General features: G+C 36.0%; 2 protein-coding genes across 2 annotated transcripts; one reads left to right on the forward strand and one right to left on the reverse strand.

Annotated features, from left to right (window-relative positions):
* Positions 1–1113: 1113 nt before the first annotated feature.
* LOC137394774 (ER membrane protein complex subunit 5-like) lies at positions 1114–6870 on the reverse strand. The gene is made up of 4 exons (XM_068081540.1): positions 6642–6870; positions 3083–3135; positions 2794–2900; positions 1114–1497 (listed from the first exon to the last, which is right to left on the reverse strand). Exons 1-4 carry the CDS (start codon positions 6718–6720, stop codon positions 1404–1406), a joined length of 333 nt encoding a protein of 110 aa, XP_067937641.1. The 5' UTR covers positions 6721–6870; the 3' UTR covers positions 1114–1403.
* Positions 6871–7953: 1083 nt separating this feature from the next.
* Positions 7954–19211, forward strand: LOC137394688 (uncharacterized). Its single transcript, XM_068081451.1, has 5 exons — positions 7954–8067; positions 11715–11849; positions 12029–12205; positions 14030–14211; positions 18729–19211. The coding sequence occupies exons 2-5, from the start codon at positions 11720–11722 to the stop codon at positions 18879–18881; spliced, it is 642 nt and encodes a 213-aa protein (XP_067937552.1). The 5' UTR covers positions 7954–8067; positions 11715–11719; the 3' UTR covers positions 18882–19211.
* The last annotated feature ends 814 nt before the right edge of the window (positions 19212–20025 follow it).

Below are 20025 nucleotides of genomic sequence, written 5' to 3' on the forward strand. Positions count from 1 at the left end.
TTTCACCATCTTGATATATGTGTAATATTAAATTATTTAGACGAGCATGCCCCATAGTGCTACTCATCGATGTTTTGATTCGGTTATGTTAAGAAAAATGCAAGTTTAGGGTTTTCTTTACACCCCCACTATAAGCAATACAGTTTAGTCTCCAAGACTTAACAAAGTCTCACAAGATCACTCATCTGGCGAGATCACCATGGAGTCATTATAGAACGCTAGTTGCTAGTAAATTAGTTGTCGGAAATTCCAAATGAGTGAGCTTAGACTGCGATTCGTAGTACTTAGCCGCCGAAAATCACTAAAAAGTTGGGGCGGCTCAGCCGGCCAGCCGTCCCAGGGAATACGGGCTTATAAAACGAGATGATGACGACTATGGAAGGTATCCACTGTATGCTCAAAAACTATCAATGAACTGCGTCCTAGAAATACTTCAAGTACAATGACTGTGTTTGTTACTATTTAAAACATTCACACATTCATGGAGCTAATCACTTTGAGCACATCTGCAGACTCTTCTTTAATTCTAGCATAAGTCAGACCTTGTCTCACATGAGTCAGACTTCATCTCACTATGTAGACCCTTTTCAGCCATAACCTTACTATATAAGTATATTATGAGTAGAGGTGTGTGTGTACGCACGCGTGTGTGACACTGTCTCTTGTAGACAGATTATAGTAATAAGAAGAAAGGCGAATGCTTTTTGAGCACATCTCCAAATATCTATGCATGGTTTTGCATCTTCTACAAAATTTGAAGTTGTTTTTTCTTTCATTCTAGCTAACAATTGCAAGAGCATACAATTCTTCATACAGCTGTCAGATATTTTATTAATTTTCATTAAACTTTCATGAATGCTTGTTTGAACTGATATTTTAAGGATAATTCAGCTGAACTATTAAGAGAAATAGAGATGAATTTCTCCAGTGTCAGTATTCAAGACAAAAGCTATGCTTGATTACAGCACATCTTGTAGTAAAACTCTATTTCTAGAATCAATTAATTTTGTTTTATAGGATTCTCTATTCTGTAGACTACCGACTATATTACTAACCGACTCTATTGATCACATCACATTTTCTTTGCAAAAAAGCAACAAGCCCGTGCTGCAATTAGCTACATATTCGTCTATATTGATTATAAAACTGAATAACAGGGAATTTTATTATCTATTGTCAGAGAGGAAGCAGAAGAAATCGCTTGACATGATACGAGGTTGGCAGACATTGTCGTTAGACTAGATATTAGTACCAGTTTACATGAAAAAAGGCAGCTCAATCTAATAACTGTCATTTGGCATAATTTGTGTGACTGGAATCAACAACATACCTTTCTGATAACAAAATAGGCAAGGTAATCAAACAGATAGCCATGATAATAAATACAACATATTTACTAAGCGCTATCCTTCCTGTATCATATTTGTCTCAAATACAAATCTACCACGATGGCTGAACACATAAAAATTACTCCTGTTTCCAAAGGTCTCCCATGTCCTACAAAAAAGAATACGAGCTTGCAAAATTGCTTCAAATTCTGAATGCAGGAAAATTTTCTAAGAATATAGCTTTTAAAAACCAAATGAAAAAAATTAAATAAGATTTGAATTGTAAAAAATTAATAGGTTATGTATATGAAAATAACTATATCTAGGTGGAAATGTAAAACCTGCCATTTTCCCATCATGAGGGATGTTGGGTTATGCTGTTAGCAAGCACAAAATCAGCTCAAAACTGAGAGAAATTCTAGCTTTAACCTACTGTAAATATGTCACTGCCAACCAAAAGAATGCGTAGCATACACTAAAAAAATTCACACAAAAACAATAGAAGAGTTGCATTCTCTCTTTTCATGAGCAAACAATTTCCAGTTCACATTAGCCATCGCTTAGGATAAACTCTCGATTACATTATTATACTCTTAGTAAACAAATCGTTGAGAATACAGCTGTAGATAATTATCTGTCAATAATAATTCTATTGCAAGTCATGTAGAAAGGCCTCTTCAACTGAAGCAGTGGAGTGCCAGAGAGACAAGACAGCAAGCATTTGACCAGGAACTATTCTATGACCAACTACGACCCGTGTATTACACAAATGTGATAACAAAAACAGGCCTGCACGCCATCTTCTAAAATGCCATTGCATTACCTACTTTGACTGATATACTAAATCGGCCTTCATTTTATAAAAAAGAAGACTCAAATGCAAAGGCAAAGACACGGGCATTCGATACAAAGTTACGGCCATGCGCAAAGATGCTACAAGATAAAATAAGCTTCAGACGTAGAATTTCCTGTGCTTAGACGTTAAATGTGCGAATTTCTCTCGATTCATCCAAATACTCTGGAGATTCCCTTAGTTTCAAACTGTCAGACAATAGTTCTGGGAGCCAAAAGCATAGAGGACAAGAAGTATTATGACAAGCTGCTCTTATACGAAATCAAACACTAGATATTTACAGGAATGTAAACAGTGTGACACCTTATAATATGTATTTGAGCACATATGTGGAGATCAGCTTCTAGACAATCTCAGTTGTTTACGAGTCCGTGCTAGTAAAACAATAAATTTATACTGTATTGAGAGTTACTTGCATTGTACTACACTAGGTACTATATGGCCCGGCAAACCAAATGAAAGGAGTTAGGAGTTACCTACTCGAAAGGCAATAACTGATTACTTCGCATGATACCACTTAGGCAAATTATATGGAAGCCTAAAGGAATCTTAGCAGAGACTTTGGGCTAAACACAACTATTGAAAGTCATAACATTTCTAATATTTGCTTACTTGTGTTCGGTGTCAGCGTTAGCTCGTATCTCCCTCAAACTGTGTAATTTCCAGGCTATAACCCCGTAGCATATGAGAAATAGTGCAATAAAAGTTTGAATAAGAATCTGTAAATGGAAAGGTGAAAACCTGTGTGAAACCATAGAATAATTGTATTATACAAAAATATTTCATGTGACATTAAATTTTCTGCATCCGACATTTAAATAGGTCAGTAAGCATGTTTCGTGATCATGTGAGTATGTGAACATTGAAAGACTACATCTGATAGAATTGCAGCGTTACTTACATCTAATGGAAGGAGACGGTACTCCTGTTCAGTTATTCGTAGATATGTCCGATCTGAAACAACAAACCAAACATAACAGCATCGAAACTGAAAATCAGCGATAATGTATGCTGCTGTTACATACATCAAGCCTGCAGCTTGTCCGTTGTTAATTGGATATTTCAAATTTTAGTAGTTCGTCCTGCAAAGCTAAGCCTATCTATATATATATAAATATATATAAATATATATTATATATATATCTTAAAGTTTGTCGTTTGTAGGTCTGTAGTCTCTGTGTCTAGTTGATTAAAATTTAGTGACTAAAAATCTGCTTCAAATATGATTTGATCTCGGAACCTCCAAGGTCTACAGACCAGCGACCTAATCCCCTACACTAGGATGTCCAACTGACCCTAGCGATGAATGATTGTAATGACATTCATTATATTAGTTTAAGCAATCACTTGGGTTATTACCTAACAGTTTATTAATACTCAACAACCATTACTAGTTTACTAGACAAGTTACTCAAACTCTTAGGGTAATTATTTCACTACCACAGGTAAACGGGCAATGGCGGGCATTCAACTAGTGTGGGTGTATATAAATCTCGGCGTTTGCTTGTGTTTGTCATTTGTTGGTCAGTGTGTACAATTATGATAACAAAGTTTTTGAAATGGAAAACCCACTGCGCACTGGATTTGAACTCGGAACGTCCAGTTGTGCAGACACACATTTATTCAATACGCTACGCTGTCAGACTGGCTATACTATGGAATAAATTGTGCACATATTAATTACACGTACTAATCTTTCAGCTAGCATAATGGGCACATGGGCTGCAAGACTATTGGAATCAGCATAAAGCTGTAGAAGGCACTGTAGATGGTAAAGTAGGAATTACACAGAAATAAACATAGTACATAAAAATAAACAAATACCTTCGTTGAAAAGTTAAAATAGTACATGTTGTATATGTTGATTAAAAGTAAACTTTCTATGCAAAAACCTTTTTAGTACACGGGCAACGCTGAGTGTTAAGCTAATCTATATGCGGTATATTAAGCTCAATGCTTGTCTGTCTGGTCAGTTACAGAAATAAGTTTAAGAATGAAAAATCCACTGCGCACTGGGTTTCAACTCAAAACCGCCAGTTCTGCAGGCATCCAATACACTACGCTATCCAATTGGCTATACTATAGAATAAATTGGGCACATACTTATTACAGATGCCAATCTTCCATGGTTAACGCCCAACACTGCCGCTAGAGTTACACGTGAAGTCATACCAGAAAAAAATGCATGCCCATGCGTGAAGAAAAATGCTTAACCTCACATGGCCAATAAGACTGGCAATTAGTATAAAGCTGTAGTAGGTACTGCAGCTGGTACAGTATGAATTACACAGAAATAAACACAGAACACAGAAATAAACATAGTACATAAAATAAACTGAACACCTTAATTTGAAAGTTAGAATGGTATATGTCGATTGTAGTCATATATATTGTTGGACTTCTCTATCCTTTGGAGGGGCTATGGCTGGTTCAAAAAATGAAACTGAATAAAATCATTTCGCAGTTTGAAATTAATATGCAAAATGAGCAACTCAAATGACCTATTATTGCTTCAAACTACAAATGCACCTTTCTAAAATTTCAGTCGTAGAGACTCAAGCTCAAGTCAGCTGCTAGTTGAAAACTCAAGTAATGAGCTACAGTAGATAGTCATGTAAGAATACCTAATAATAGTTGCTTGTGTAAATGCTATTACTACCGAAGTATATTGTTGATATTATAAATATTGTTACTAGTACATGGCAGTTCGTGGCTAATACTGTCACTAAGGTATGACAGTTCATAGCTAATATTACTACCAATATATAAAGAATTCTAGCTGATATTGTTACCAGTATATGGCAATTTGAAGTTGGGTGTTTTCTAAATTCCTACGTGTGCCCTACAGGAGTATGGATGACAAAACATTAAAAAATATCTATCGTAAATGGGTTGCACAAATTATAAGCGTCTGTTTAGTCCTAACAAACAAGGAGTTATCCTCTCCATGTCATTTTTAGCTATAGATATGACCAACATGGTAATAACTCTATCAATGACCAAGGAGGGAAACCAATAAAATAATTTCAACCATACACCAAATGTGTTTACTAACAGACAACGTTCAATTGTCGTGGTCTAAAACCATTAAAATATTGATAAAGATTTCAAACCATGTTTTTAATGATGCATTGCCACACATGCTTTTATCCATCGCCAAAACTAGTGTACAACACTCAGAGCTACCATAATTCTAAAACTGTGTGAGGCATGCGATAGGCCTATGTGTACCTGAATCACACCACACAAACTACACATAGAGAATGTATCTAAAACTGTTAGATACATGTGATAGGCCTCATGTGTATCTGAATCGCATACCACCTGCACATAGGGAATGTCTCTAAAACTGTGAGAGGCATGTGATATGCCTCATGTGTACCTGAATCGCATACCACCTACACATAAGGAATTTAAATGGCTGAAGAGCAAAATGTTGACAGATAAATGAGAATGAACACACAAGCTAATTACTTGTTTAAAAGTAAATAGACTGAGACAACATTTATCGGTAATATATTGGAAAAATGTTTCTCAAGTTCCAAATTTTGCGTAATCAGTTATGGGGCGGTGCCCAGTGAACATTTTTAGAATTAGTGTAAATCGGACTTGTTAAAATAGGGCAAGCTAGCCCTAAAACCTCTTTGCAACCAAATTGTGACAAAACCATTTTATAAGTATGCTGTAACTGTTTCTCAATGACAGGGGTTTCATAGTAGGCCTATAGCCTATTGTGTATCAATGAATGACTCTCATCAAAGTATCCACGAGCAGTAAATTAAGTGAGAAATACTAATCAACAAAAAAAATACAGCGATATAAACTTTCAGCATTATCTGGTAAAACCGACATTAGCTTCAACTAGTAGCCTAATACAAAAAATAATAAAATATACGCCACCTACAGGGTCTAGTATCGTTTTATCAGAGAGACTAGGTTAAAGAGAAGATGTAAGAGATTTAAAATTTACGTCAATTTACAAAATATTTCTTGGTTGCTGTAACTAGTAGTTACAAAATGTCTGGTTTTTGTGATCAAAGTTATAAAAATGGGATGCTCCGTATAGGAAAACCAACCCACCAGTTATCACATACTTTCTAGATATTAATGTTATTTCAGGTAATACTTACACCGTTTTTGATGAAAAAACGTCGTGAATAAAAATCTTTTTAGCTTCAAGTTAACAACAAGTGATAGGGTACTAGAAGGGAAATAGACCGAAAAGAATACCAAATGCTCTTTGAACGCACGCTATTCTGAAGCCTTGCAGATTCATCGACAAAAAGCCAAAACGAATGCCTACCAAATCATTACTTTTACATTATTAATTATTGCCTAAAGCATAAGTATTAGATTCAATTTTAATATAGTAGCCTAATCACATGGATGATCGCTATAAAAGATGTCAGACTTTCATTTTACACCAGTCTATGATTGCAGAAAACTTTATAAGCACTTACGTTGCGCAGCAGAATATGCTGCGTGTAATGAAAGAGCTATACCCATACACGCACAAAATCCTCCGATGCCAGATTTCATCGTGCTGTTAAATTGTATAATATAGCTAGATAAACAACAATGATAATTTTCTATCACGGCTTTGAAAACGTTGCCAATTAGTTAACCTGACGAATAAGCTGGCCAAGAGAGTCAGTCGATTCGCCATCAGTAAATATGCGCAGCGACGTTGAACAGATAAATATCTACCTACAACCTGTGGAAACCTATGCCCTATGATGTAGCGTTTCGTCATTTGCAGCGGGCAACACACAATTTAGCAGAAAACATGAGCAACCAAAATTCTTATTGTAATTTTAAAGCAAGCTTCATACAAATTTACTCATAAATTATTTAAAGTGGCCTAATCTTATACATCATTCAAATAACAATGGCTCTACATTTGTTAACGGAAAAACGTATTTAATCGATTTAAGCACTTTTTAGGTTAGGTAATTCATTTTGACTAAATAGCTTAAATACTAGAAGGATGGGTTTATGATGATACTTTTCTCTAATATATTCATATTGTAATTACTGCATTGTATTACTACATAGCATTTGCAGAGCGACATCAACTCACTAAAATGAAACAAGTATGCCTCAAACAGTTGAGTATAAACGCTAACAGCTGCAAAAAAATCTGCTAACAAAACAATTCAACTTAACCATTACTCCAAAATAATTGAGATTGTATAACACTGCAGATATAATAGGGTTTGCTGTTGGAATTTGTATTCAAAATTATTTGCATAAATTTATTGTACTTTTTCTTGTATACTTTACTTCTTCGATATAAAAATTTCTTTGAGTCACCAATGATATTTGGATCATATTTGATCCTTGGAGTCACGTACTCTGTAAGATGCTTGTTTTAGTTGTTTTTATTTTTTTAAATTTATTTGAAACAAAATGGCAATGAAATTATTAGAGATTATACTACAAATGTATAGTACATATTTAAAAATTGCCTAAAATTTACACTGAATTTGCGTCTATTTTGAGGCGAGTCGTCTAACGTCTAAAATAAAGACAAACATTTTGTTGTACACGGGCGAGCCAACTAAAAGCCGCGTATTCATTTTTGAAACAGGTTGCGAAAACATTAAAATCGCACTCGCCGTCTTTAGCACGATATCGTTAAAGTGTGTTTTACTGGAAATGTACATCAATATTAAAGATCGTATCAATATATGTCAAACGAACTACATCCGCTTTACAATTAACCCCTGAGTAAAAAGTTAGATACTACCCTGCGTTTAGTAAATCGATAGACGGGTGTGAATTGCCATATATTTCCTTGACCGACTTTTGAAACTTAACCGCGTTCTTTTAATATAATAAATTTGTACGTTCAAGTTTCATTGTTGTGCATCTTTGTATAAAAAAGTTTGTATTCTAAAAATATGTGCAAACTAAAAGAATATATTGACCTGAGCAATACATGTGATTTTTGTAGTGTAGGTAGGAGAATTATGGCTAAAATTGATGGTTTCAAATATTCCTTTGTTTTTTTGTTATGATTTTCAAAGCAAAGTTCACAAGAAAACATCTAGACTCAATTTGTGTAACCATTATAACATCCAACTATAGAATGGGCATATCTCAGTAGAATAGAAAAACAAGCTCAACATCGACGTTGAAACTATAAATACGTTTGATCTCTGCTCCAATGTCGTTTAATTGCATCAGAACATTGATATTTTTCATTTTATTATCTTAAATTACATTTTCTAATGAAGTCAAATTAATGTGTATTACCTATAATTATTTATAATAGGAACTCACATTGTTTGGCATTAAGATGGCCCTGGATGGTGTAGGATTATTATAGTGAGGTATTCTTTACAGGGTGCATACAGATTTAAATGTGCAGATGAATTGAACTGTAATGTTTATTAAGCCATGTTACAAAATGGAAGAGAACTAGTTATGCCGATGATGCCATGAACCACAGTACACACAGAACGAGTAAATAGTGAACTACACTATTCCAACATTATAACATTACGATAATGCTACATCTCCCTTTACATTTAGGTAGAAAAGTATTTTAACATGAATGAACAACAGGCTATTTAGGATTGTCACAAGCGGGCAAACTTTCCTAACTCACTTTACAAATCAAGTCTCTGAGGTGGCCGGTGGTTGCGCTTACTACGATGGATGGGTTCTACCGACTCAGGTTCAGGAATGGCTGGGGCGTTCGGTTTGTCGGGTGTTGATGGGGTAACCGGGATGAAGTCATGGTTATTGCGACGCAATATTTTTCTCCAGATTTAATGTTGTATGAGCGTCCAAGTAATGGTTGGGTTCGGTCGAGGTCTGGTATGTAGACTTGGCCATCGACATGTAGACTGGGTTTCATTCTGGCGTTGTGACAGTCGTCATGATCCTGTTTTATGTTTTCCTTATAAAGGAGTTCGTGGAAAGCTATGTCAGCATGATCAGCGAGCTTCGGTTGTAGTGTCGAGGAGTAGACAGGTAACTCTGTTCGTAATCGTCTACTCATGAGCAGTCCTACTGGGGATTTCCGATTGGGGTGTTATGTTATGCCAATAGACCTAGATACGGATATTCAGCTTTCTTCAGAATGTTCTTAATAGTCTGAACAGCTCTCTTGGCCTCCCCATTCGCTTTGGGATGATGTGGGGAGCTTGTCACGTGTGTGAAGTCATAGAGCTGGGCGAATTTGTTGAATGCGTGGCTACTGTATTGTGGACCATTGTCAGATACAAGAATTTTGGGTATTCCGTGGCGAGCGAAGATGGACTTCAAATGAGTTTTAGCCATTCGCGAATCTGTTGAGTCGAGTTTGGCGTTCTCTACGTATCTAAAATAGTAGTCAGTAAGAAGTAAATATTCATGGCCTTCTCATTGGAAGAGATCGGACACTGCTCGCTGCCAGGGTTGATTGGGTTAGGCGGTTGGTGATAGTGGCTTCGTTGTTTTGGGTAGGTGTCTCTGGCAAATGTTACATGATTTAATCATCTCAGCTATTTCTATAGACAGTCCTGGTCACCAAACCGATTGTCGGGCTCTTTCTCGGCATTTCTCAATACCGAGGTGACTTTTTTGGTGTCGTCTCAACATGTCCATGCGTTCAGAGATATCGGGCAAATTGAGCATTCCAGTATGGTTTAAGGGCGGTATCAGTATCTGATAAATGCGTCGGCCATCTATTCCTGAGAAAATCGATAAGTTGATGACAAACGGTGTCGTTCGACTGTTGGATTTTTAGTTGTTGTAGGTGATTTTCTGTAATAGGTAGTTGAATAATGTCAGTTATCACGCTAACTTTGATGGCTTGTGACTACTCAACATCTTCATCGGTTGATACTCCTACTGGTTGTTGAGATAATAAGTCTGCTACGTAATTCGTTTTCTCAGGGATGTGGACAGTGGTGAACGTATATTTCATCATACGTAGGCTTTGATGCTGTATACAGATGGTCAGATCGTTGACGACTTAGGAGTTGAGTGTTGATACTAAGGTTTATGGTGTGTTTTGATTGATTCAGCTGTACCAGAATATGTTAGATATTTCAAAAAGCAAAATAGACCACTCCTCTGATACTTTTTTGTTCTTGTCAAGTCAGTATCTTGATGGTATTTGTGGTATATTGGTGGTTGCATCTAGCATGTACACTGTCTCATACTGCTACATTTGACATGCAAAAGGTCAAAGAATAATGACTATATTACTCGCTATCCAGCCATTAGGTCTCCTTACTATGTTCTATAGGCTGAGCATCTCAAGCTGCTAGGGTATTGCTATTTCTAATAATGTTGTTCAAGTAGCCTTAATTCATTTTGCATTCTCAACATATTTTGCAAATTATCAACATTATTTAGGCTTGTTGTTACAAACATGTCATTCCACAAAATAGTGTTCATCAATAAATGTTACACGTATTAATAAGACATTGATAAGGTCCAAACCAAATATTTACCAGACATCCACTTCTATACTTCCCATACATTTTTTTCGCAAAGAGCTAGTCATTGATATACGGTAAAACCTTTATTTTAACACGATGACATTCTATTTTTCAATCCTTCTTTTGTGATGACGTTTAACTAAAGGTGACTTTCAGGGAAAGGGTGGCGTTCATTTTTTCAACGAGCTGCTCAGGACATTGGGAAGCTAAATTTCCTGTAATGAATAATGAACGATAACATACAACATAAAGTTATAATATAAGATAATTCAGCGAACAACGAACGATAACATAACATGCAACATAAAATAATAATACAAAATAATTTAATCAAATTACGGATGATAAAATAGCAACCAACATGCAATTATAATAAGAAATATGATGTAAGACAAAATAACATGGTGATTACTGGTAAGTAATAAAATGTTTACTGTGGAGAATCAAATAAAACATCGCTATTGCAACAGTGCTCGTCATTTTCTAGAACTTGCTCATCAGCATCGAATAGTTGAATGTCATTTTTATTGGTAATGCCACTATTGGTCCGCTCTTGCTGAAGACATTTTGGTCCAGTCTTAATCGGTCCGTCTGATCTGAAACAATGAATCTTATTATCCTCAGAGGCATCCAGAGCGTTGGTCAGCCCACATCCTTTGAATGATTTGATGACTAGATCCTTCGACAATTGACTCCAAGCATTGGCTATCTATTGTAAATAAATGTTCATTGATGGCGCTCAGGCTGTACTCAGACTACAGCCGATGAGAGGAAAGACTGCATGCATCTTTTCCTCTCATCTGGCTGTACTCAGACTACAGCCGATGAAAAGAAAGATTGCATGCATCCTTTCCTCTCATCAGGCTGTACTCAGACTACAGCCGATGAGAGGAAAGACTGCATGCATCCTAAAAACAGACAGTAGCTAAAAAATAAGGACGGCCTATTCTTTAAACTATGTACTTTATAGTCCATACTTTATATACTATATATACATACATATACACTATATATACTATATATACATATGTACTATATATACACTCACACACCGCTTACCATTTGCGTATTGTAGTTAAAACTTCTTTTGTTCAGGCCATATGACGACGACATACACCTCTCGCTATATCGCCCTTGGTTTAGGGATTTCCACTGCTGCTGCTGGTTTATGCTTTTTTTTGTACCGAAAATGGAGAGAGAATGACACAGATGAAGGATTCTCAGAGTTGAGTTACCATAGTATATATCTTTAACATTGTTTCCATGGTTACAGTGTATGTCACAATTATTATTACTAGAGGCATTCGTTTCTGCTCTTTCTAAGAGTTATAATTTGTGCTATAAAAATACCTGTTGAACATGAAACTTTGTTATTTAATTTTTCACATAGTAATATTTTTAATAGAAAGGGGATGGTGAGCCTCTTCCAAAGAGGATTTTAGTTCTTGGACTGGATGGCTCTGGAAAAAGTAGTTTACTAACTTGCCTGTCAGGAGAGTGCGCATCAGCGACTCCTCGACCCACCGAAGGATTCAATGTTGTCAGCATACAGAGTTCCACTCCTGTCAGCATGGATATCTGGGAAAGTGAGTTCCGTCGAACTTTTAAACTTGATGATAGTTCATAAGCTTAGCTAATCATGTGTGTGCCAGTCGATTTACGCTTTCTGCCAGCATATCTAGATATCATAACTGGTTTTTTGCTGCTTTAAAAGACATGACAGCTCTTTGAACTTGAAGAAGCGAAGCCTTTTTCATATTTCAAAATTAGCTTTTGGTTTTTATTCACTGGTTGCGTGTTGCTATGGTTAAAAGTATCTGTTTGCGCAATATTCATAAGTTTGTATTAGCTCCTATTACAAAAGATATAAACGCTGGACTGTTTTATCCTTAATGCCTTTAAAATCAAAGATTCCATGTTTTGTTAGTATTTAAGTAAGTTTGATAAGAATTCCATAGCAATGCACATGGAAAGAAATTACCGTACTTTTCGGACTATTAGCTGCTACTTTTTTCTGATGTTTTGAGCCAAGCATCTTATATAAGGGTCAGCTCTTCTGTGGTTTTTTCTTTCACCGCCAGGGCGCATTAACCGGAATCTCCGGTTAGTGCGCTCCTAGCGGTGAAAGAAAAAACGAAACAATGCTAATGGTACGGTTCTGTCAGGCACTGGGTTAAAAAACGTCGATTGTTTAACCATCGATTGTTTTAAGCGTCGATTGTTTAAGCGTCGATGTTCCGTTTTAACCAGCAAAGTTGTTGCCGTGTTAAAAAGCACCGTCATGAGTTCTGCGGCCTATACAGAAGGTGTGGCCTATGTATTGTTTTATTATCGGTTCTTTAAAATAAAGCAGATGCGGCTTATATAGGGGTGCGGTTAATAGTCTGAAAAGTACGGTATGCTATTAACATATATTTATTACACTAAAAGTAAATTTTTTTATCGATGTTAGTCTATATATTGATAAATCTCTACAAAGGCATGGAATGAAGAAGTAACATATTAATAACACATTTAGCAACTGCATAAAGTTACTAGCTGGGTGATAATTGGTTTACATATAAATAATAGTGGTAATTCTTGTCTGTTTTCAACCCACAATGATGCTCTTGAGCAAGTCACGCTAAATTACTAAACGTATTCCAAAAGGCAATCATACTCCATTAAAATTCAATTATTTGTCCCTTAGGCATGTTTGTTAATTATCTGACCTTTATTCATGTTTGTTAGTTATCTGTCCCTTAATCATGTTAGTTATCTGTCCCTTGATCATGTTTGTTAGTTATCTGTCCCTTAATCATGTTTATTAGTTATCTGCCCCTTAACTGTGTTTGTTAGTTATCTGTCCCTTTATTGTGTTTGCACCGTTTGCTTGACTATCTAGATGCGCTATGACTGCAGTTGACTTCCAAGGTTTACAGCTGTAGGTTGTAAACTATTAAATTAGCTGGTGTTTGTTAAAGCAACATTTGCCAGCAGAAACTAACATTTCCAACTTATATCGAGTGATTGTTTCTGAGTACTATGAGAATTTTTTTCAACATCTTTTGCGAAAGTTTTATGTCAAATCTTTGTCCTTCCTGCTTCTACTGTTGTGAACTTCAGCCGGAGTGAGCCAGGCAATAGTCGCTATTATTGCTATTGGCAGTAGTGTCTAGTTACCATTGCTGCTGTGATGGTTATTAAATATGCGTAGCTGCCCTCTTTTATGCTTTTATAGTTCATTCTGTTTATTCATACAGCTGCCTCCATGGTCATATTGCTAGTAGCTGCTATACAGCAATAACATTTTAAATAAAATAAATTAATAAGCTCTCTGTTTTTCAGTTTTAAAATTGTTTTGTTCGTGTTTACTTAACTTTTTGCGACTCCTACTTTTGTAATCTTTATAAGTGCCTTGTTATTGGCAGTCGGTGGTGGGGAGAGCATAAGGAAATATTGGCCCAACTTTATCCAGGACACGGAAGTTCTTGTGTTTGTAATTGACTCTGCAAATAAAGCACGATTCTCAGAAGCTTACACTGAGATGCACAAACTGTTAGGAGAGCCCCGACTTGTTGACAAACCCTTTGTTGTGGTGGCAAGTAAACAGGTAATTTCTCTTTTCTTTAGATATATTTTGCTACAAATTGCTTATACAGTTGCACAAATAGTATTTTAGGCATGTTAAGCATAGTGGGTAAGCCTGTTACAAGCAGTAAATTGCAGTAAGTAGTTGTTCTGGTCATCATACAGTTTTATGTTCAAAACTCTTTTAAATAACTCAAATTTGAGCATTCCTACTTTATATAACACAAATTTGAGCATTGCTACTTTATATAAAAATGGAATTCTGTTGATATAAAAACCTCCAATTTTAGGTGAAGTGGTTTTAAAATGTTAAAGGGAGGTTTATTTCCACATCTGCCCCATTAGTCTAGTGCAATTAATTCACTATTTTGTAGTGTATGTAAATAAGAATGCTTAATTCAAGTGAAGCTATCCCTTCCTAGTTAAAAAGATAAATGTAGACCTTATTTTATTCATAGAGGTATGAAATAATGTGAACTACATGCCTATACAACATTCCAAAGCTAAACGTATGAAATGTATTCTTGCTTTCTCCGGTTTGTTTCCATGACATGTTTGATCCTTTTCTGCATTGAAGCGAATCAAAACATCGATGAGGTGCACTATGGGGCAGGCTCGTCTAAATAATCTTGTAATATTATACTTATATAAAGATGGTGAAATGGATACAGAATCAGTTGTGAAAGATTTCTGCCATGGACACATTGACAAGACAAGAGCTATTGCAATAAAGAAATAATAGCTCTTGTTCTGTCAATTTCCCTTACAGAAATCTTTAGTGTCATGAGTTTTATGTTGTTTATTGAATAAAGAAAAGGTTTTGCTTACCATGAACCATAAACAATATATTTATGTAGATTTTGATGCTTACAATTGATTGCATTTATGCATACTTTGAGGGTTGTTGATGTTTAAAAGGTTCATAGCTTCGGGGCGCTGCCCCAAACCCCGTTGGGGGCTTACGTCGCCCTCCACACCCACAGGTGTTTATAACCAGCTGCCTAACATTTGCAGCCCTAACTCGCAACCAGGGAATACAGGCCTGTGGGGAAGCATCAAGTTCCGACTCGAAAGCCTAAGCGGAATATATCAACACATTTGCCTCAATAATAATGCAGCAAGGTTACACTCTCCCCAACAAGTGTTCAACTGCGACGGAACTGGCCTTTTTTGAAAAAAATGCTTAGGCGTACATTAAACACGGCCGAAGAGAAGAGTTTACCGGCCCATAAACTCATGAAAGACCACCTTATTTTAGCCTCATGCGCCAATGCCAGCGGTAACCGTAAAGTCAAACCTTTGTTGGTGTACCACTCGGGGAACCACTGTGCTTTTAAGAGACAGGATATCGAAAGAACAACTTCGAGTGAAGTGACGAGCTAATTCTAAGGCTTGAATTACACAGCAGTTTTTCACAGAATGGTTTAATCTGTGCTTTGGACCCGCAGTCAAAAAGTCTTTGATTGAAAAGAAGCTGTCGATAATATGTCTATTGGTCCTCGACAATGCTTCTGGTCATCCTCCTGGTATTGAAAAAAATATTTTTGATGAATACAGCTTTATCAAGGTGCTTTATCTTCCACCCAATACCACCCCACTTCTCCAGCCCATGGATCAACAAGTAATTTTAAAAAACTATAGACTAAATATATATTAAACAAATACTTCGATGTTACAGATGACACAAATCTCACACTTACAAAATTTTGGAAAGACCATTTTAACATTGCCCATTGTTTAAAAATCATTGACGATGCATGGCAGGGTGTTACACAATAAGCCCTTAATTCGGTGTGGAAGAAATTGTGGCCAGCTTTCGTTGCTGAAAGACGTTGCGGAGGGGTTGCAGCAGCACACTCTGATGAAACTGAACAGATGTTAACAGATGAAATCGTGTCACTCGGAACGTCCATGGAGCTGGAGGTTGACGAGGCGGATGTAACCGACCTTGCCGAGGAGCAACAAGAAGAACTCACGACACAGTAGTTAATAGAGCTTCAGGAGACTAAATATTCTGAGGAATTACACGAGCTCGGTAGCGAGGAGAAAGATGAGAATGTAAAAGAGGACTGCATTTTTACTAAGGAAATAAAAAATATGCTAGAAAAATGGCGAGAGTTTTCAGAATAAAAAAATAGGCATTCGGACAAGTTGGCTAGTGGTCGTGCATTAGCCCGTTGTGACGACACCTGTGTTCATCCTGTTCGCAACATGTTGAAAGGGCGACAAAGGCAAATGTCCTTAGATAGGTTTATCTTAAAACGACTGGCTGATCGTGAGAGCGAAACAAAGGAAAAATTAGCTAAGCCGCGAGAAATTTGAAACTACGCCAAAGAAATTTTAATTACGTCAAGTTTAAAATAAAACTTTGATTCTAAGTCTGTACATCAAAATCCAAATTTATTCAAGTCAAATGTTGTAATGAAGGATAACTTTTTTCTTCTTCCTTCTCAAAGGCGAGTGTTATCTGCTATTGCATGTATTTAATTTTGCATTTCAATTAATCACATTTCTTTGAATTTTTTTATGTGTTGCTTTTTGAAAGCATGTGGTAAGTTAGGACAATTACCAACATGTTCTTTCTGTTACAACATCTCGTTTTAAATGTTTTTGTTTGTGTTTTTCAAAGTATGGAAACTAATCAATATATATCTAATTGTTCTATATATACATGATGTAAAAACATTGCATCAACCTGCGAGTAAATTGACATATGAGCTCCGTCCCAGAACGCATTAAGCTTGTAAGTCAAGGTATGACTGTATATAAATCTCAATGTTTGTCTGTATGTCATTTGTCCGCCTGTCCAGTTATCGCTGGTAAAGCTTTGGCAATGAAAAATCACCTTTCTAGTAGATTTCGACACATGACATTCAAGTCACAAGTCTACAAACCTGCATGTGTAACCACAAGGCTAAGCCATTTGTATCATTTCCATCGCTCTCACCATATACTGTATATCCTTTTCGCGATTGCACACGTCAAATGTGCATTTTTTATTACATGGTGCGCCCTCCTGTTATGATGACCCTGTTATACTATTTTTTGCCTTTCGATGTGAAACACGATGTTTTTTCTTGCCTTTGCCATACGATATCAACCGAAATTTATTCCAAACTTCAAATTTTGCAGTCAGTGTGCTGGGTACGTCGGAATAACGAAGATTTCGATATGCTATTCACCGAAATCACTCCCTCAATGCATGAAAGAGATATGATGCTCGTGCTCTCTCAGCTCAGCGTTATTCATTATTACCGGTAGTAATAGTGAAAATGAAACCGGAAACAGATTGGTGATAAAATTTTAGCTGATGACAAAGTTGAAGTTTGGTAAAATAAATACAAAAACTTAGTTTTAACTTAAAACTTTCAAGTATGTGTTTAGTAAGCTAAATTCATTTAAGTTAAGTTCAACGCTTATGTTATATGTCTGTCTCGCAGGTAAGAACTCCCCACAGTACGTACTGCACATAGTACATTGTATTGTTACATTTTATTGCAGATCATAACCACTAAATACACTAAAGTTACTTTGGGTAATTATAGTTACTAAGGTTAAGATATTATTTTGTTACTAGTTTTTAATATGTAAAGTACGTATATAAGATTTTGATGATTTTACTAGGGGATGTTTGCATTAGATAACTGCTATGGGTTTCTATACTCCTCTATACAATATTTTCACCTTACAAAGCCAACACTGAAATGAATTAAAGTCGTATGGCGAGGCTCTACACATGCACTAATTAATATTGCGTTAGTTATTTTTTAAAAACCTTCTTAAAAGCTAATTTTCTTTACTATTTCATCCTATATTTTTGTAATCTTCAAATGTGCCGTTACACTCATATTTCCAGTTTCAGTAAATCTGTAAAAGCTGAATGCTTTTCACGTGGGAAATTATATTCTCTGGAGTAGGAATTGCCTCCTCACTCTTTCTCCACTTGGGCAGACAAAGTATCAGAGCAAAGAAAGTCAATATTTCATTTTTGCATTTGTACCAGTTTCGGCAGGTACCAATATCATCCATCAAAACTTGGAATACGACAAGCTTCTGTTGTAACAGTAACCTTTTTTATTCACACAATTCCATGTAGTCATTGTTATTTTTTTTCACTCAATTTATTTGATCTGCACAAAGACACTTTTCTTATGATATGCAGTTTAAAATTTAAATGGTAAATGTTGTATACGCCGTTAAGTCGTTAACTAAAGTGATAAGTTAACATGGCTTAATCAGAGAGCTTAATGGTTGTTTAAGGGGTCGTCTTCCCATTCTATACTATTGCGCTACAAATTCTAACCAAGATAACTGGTGTACATATAGTTGGATTGTATTTTTAAGGTTCTGATTTTTTTTGGAAATAAAGGAGAGTTTTGTTCAAATGCATTAGTCCTGTGCAAATGCATTAGTCCTGTGCAAATGCATTAGTCCTGTGCAAATGCAAATCCATGAGTCCTGTGCAAATGCAAATCTATAAGTCCACAGTTGTTTACGAGTCCGCATGGAATTTACTTTTTTATCCGTCTTTACCACCAGGATTTACAGGGTGCTGCTAAAAGAGATGAAATTAAAGAAGCCCTTGGATTAGAGGACGTCAAACATCATAGAGTTAAAATTATTGAAGCGACGCTCACGGCTTCATCAACCAATCACATTACAGATATTAAGGACCTTCTCATATCTCTTTAGACTAATAATATCTATTTATATTTGGGTCCAGCATATTGTTTAATCGCATTTGGCTACTTACAAATGATAGTATTGATTGAATAGTATTTTAGCTCTTTCAGTGCCACAATCAGTGTTTGGTAGTTCTTTTTTCAGTTATGTGTAATCACAGTTTTTTCTCATATCTTCCAATCTCTTTGTAACACGGAGAACCGCAGCTAACAAACTCAGCTCAGCTCGCATTCTTCAAGCCTTTTTGCAAGTTTTTGTTCATTTTATTAGATACATTTTTGAATATTCCCTATTATTCCTAAGACTTCAAATACATGGTATTTATTTGTTTGTTTTAAATATCATACTACTTTTCGTAAATTTTATGGCATTTCAAAAATCGGTTCAATATTAGTTTGACAAGGTTAATTTTCATAGTCAATGTGGGCAGCTGGTAGCAAGGTATGGAAAATGGAGGGTTGAAGCTGTCGGCTCGGCAGTGAGTTTAAGCAAAGCAAACAAGCTGGTCTGGTTGATAAATCAACTGGTGCATACCAACGATTAGAAGAATAAACTAAATCATGTAAATGAATATGAAATATGCATTGTGACAGGTTACGCGCTAGACGAGTCGCTGACAATAGAAAAGGCAGCGTATTAAAATGTTACAGTTACTATAGGGAGTATGCGAGGGTAATTAAACAAGCACTCTCAGCAAAGGGGAGCACCTACTACCTTTGCTAGAAAATGTGCCAGAAGATACAAGAATGATAAGCCATTTTTGCCAAACTGTGATAACTTTGGTGTCACTCGATAAGCGAAGTTTACCGATTGCGGAGCTCTGTTTGATTGGTGGGTTACCGAATAAAGCTGGGATTTACAATGTATCTAACAATAACAAACTTTCTTCTAGTGGGGCTTATTAGAACATTTGAAAGCTGCCCAAAGTTAGACGCACTCACGAGCGAAGTCAGCAGGAGAATAACACGAATGATGAAATTTGTATTACGCAAACTTAACAAATTCTAGCAATATATGGACTGTATTGCCTCATGCTCTATACTACAGGTAAGCAGGCACATTCACTCGCTCTATAGGTTTACAGTAAGCAGAGCTTGTATATAACAGTTGTATACTAATATAGTCTTCTCAACTAGAGAATGATCAATTTTTC

Source organism: Watersipora subatra, chromosome 4 (genome assembly GCF_963576615.1).
Source record: "Watersipora subatra chromosome 4, tzWatSuba1.1, whole genome shotgun sequence".
Taxonomy (NCBI): Eukaryota; Metazoa; Bryozoa; class Gymnolaemata; order Cheilostomatida; family Watersiporidae; genus Watersipora; species Watersipora subatra.

Bases quoted from the DNA above. Each gene is read 5' to 3' on its own strand.
- LOC137394688 (XM_068081451.1), top strand. From the start codon at position 11,720: ATGACGACGACATACACCTCTCGCTATATCGCCCTTGGTTTAGGGATT. The intron at 12,206-14,029 runs GTGAGTTCCGTC...TGTTATTGGCAG, and splicing joins CAGCATGGATATCTGGGAAA to TCGGTGGTGGGGAGAGCATA. The intron at 14,212-18,728 runs GTAATTTCTCTT...CTTTACCACCAG, and splicing joins TTGTGGTGGCAAGTAAACAG to GATTTACAGGGTGCTGCTAA.
- LOC137394774 (XM_068081540.1), bottom strand. From the start codon at position 6,720: ATGAAATCTGGCATCGGAGGATTTTGTGCGTGTATGGGTATAGCTCTT. The intron at 3,136-6,641 runs GTAAGTGCTTAT...TTGTTGTTTCAG, and splicing joins AGCATATTCTGCTGCGCAAC to ATCGGACATATCTACGAATA. The intron at 2,901-3,082 runs GTAAGTAACGCT...TTCCATTTACAG, and splicing joins ACCGTCTCCTTCCATTAGAT to ATTCTTATTCAAACTTTTAT.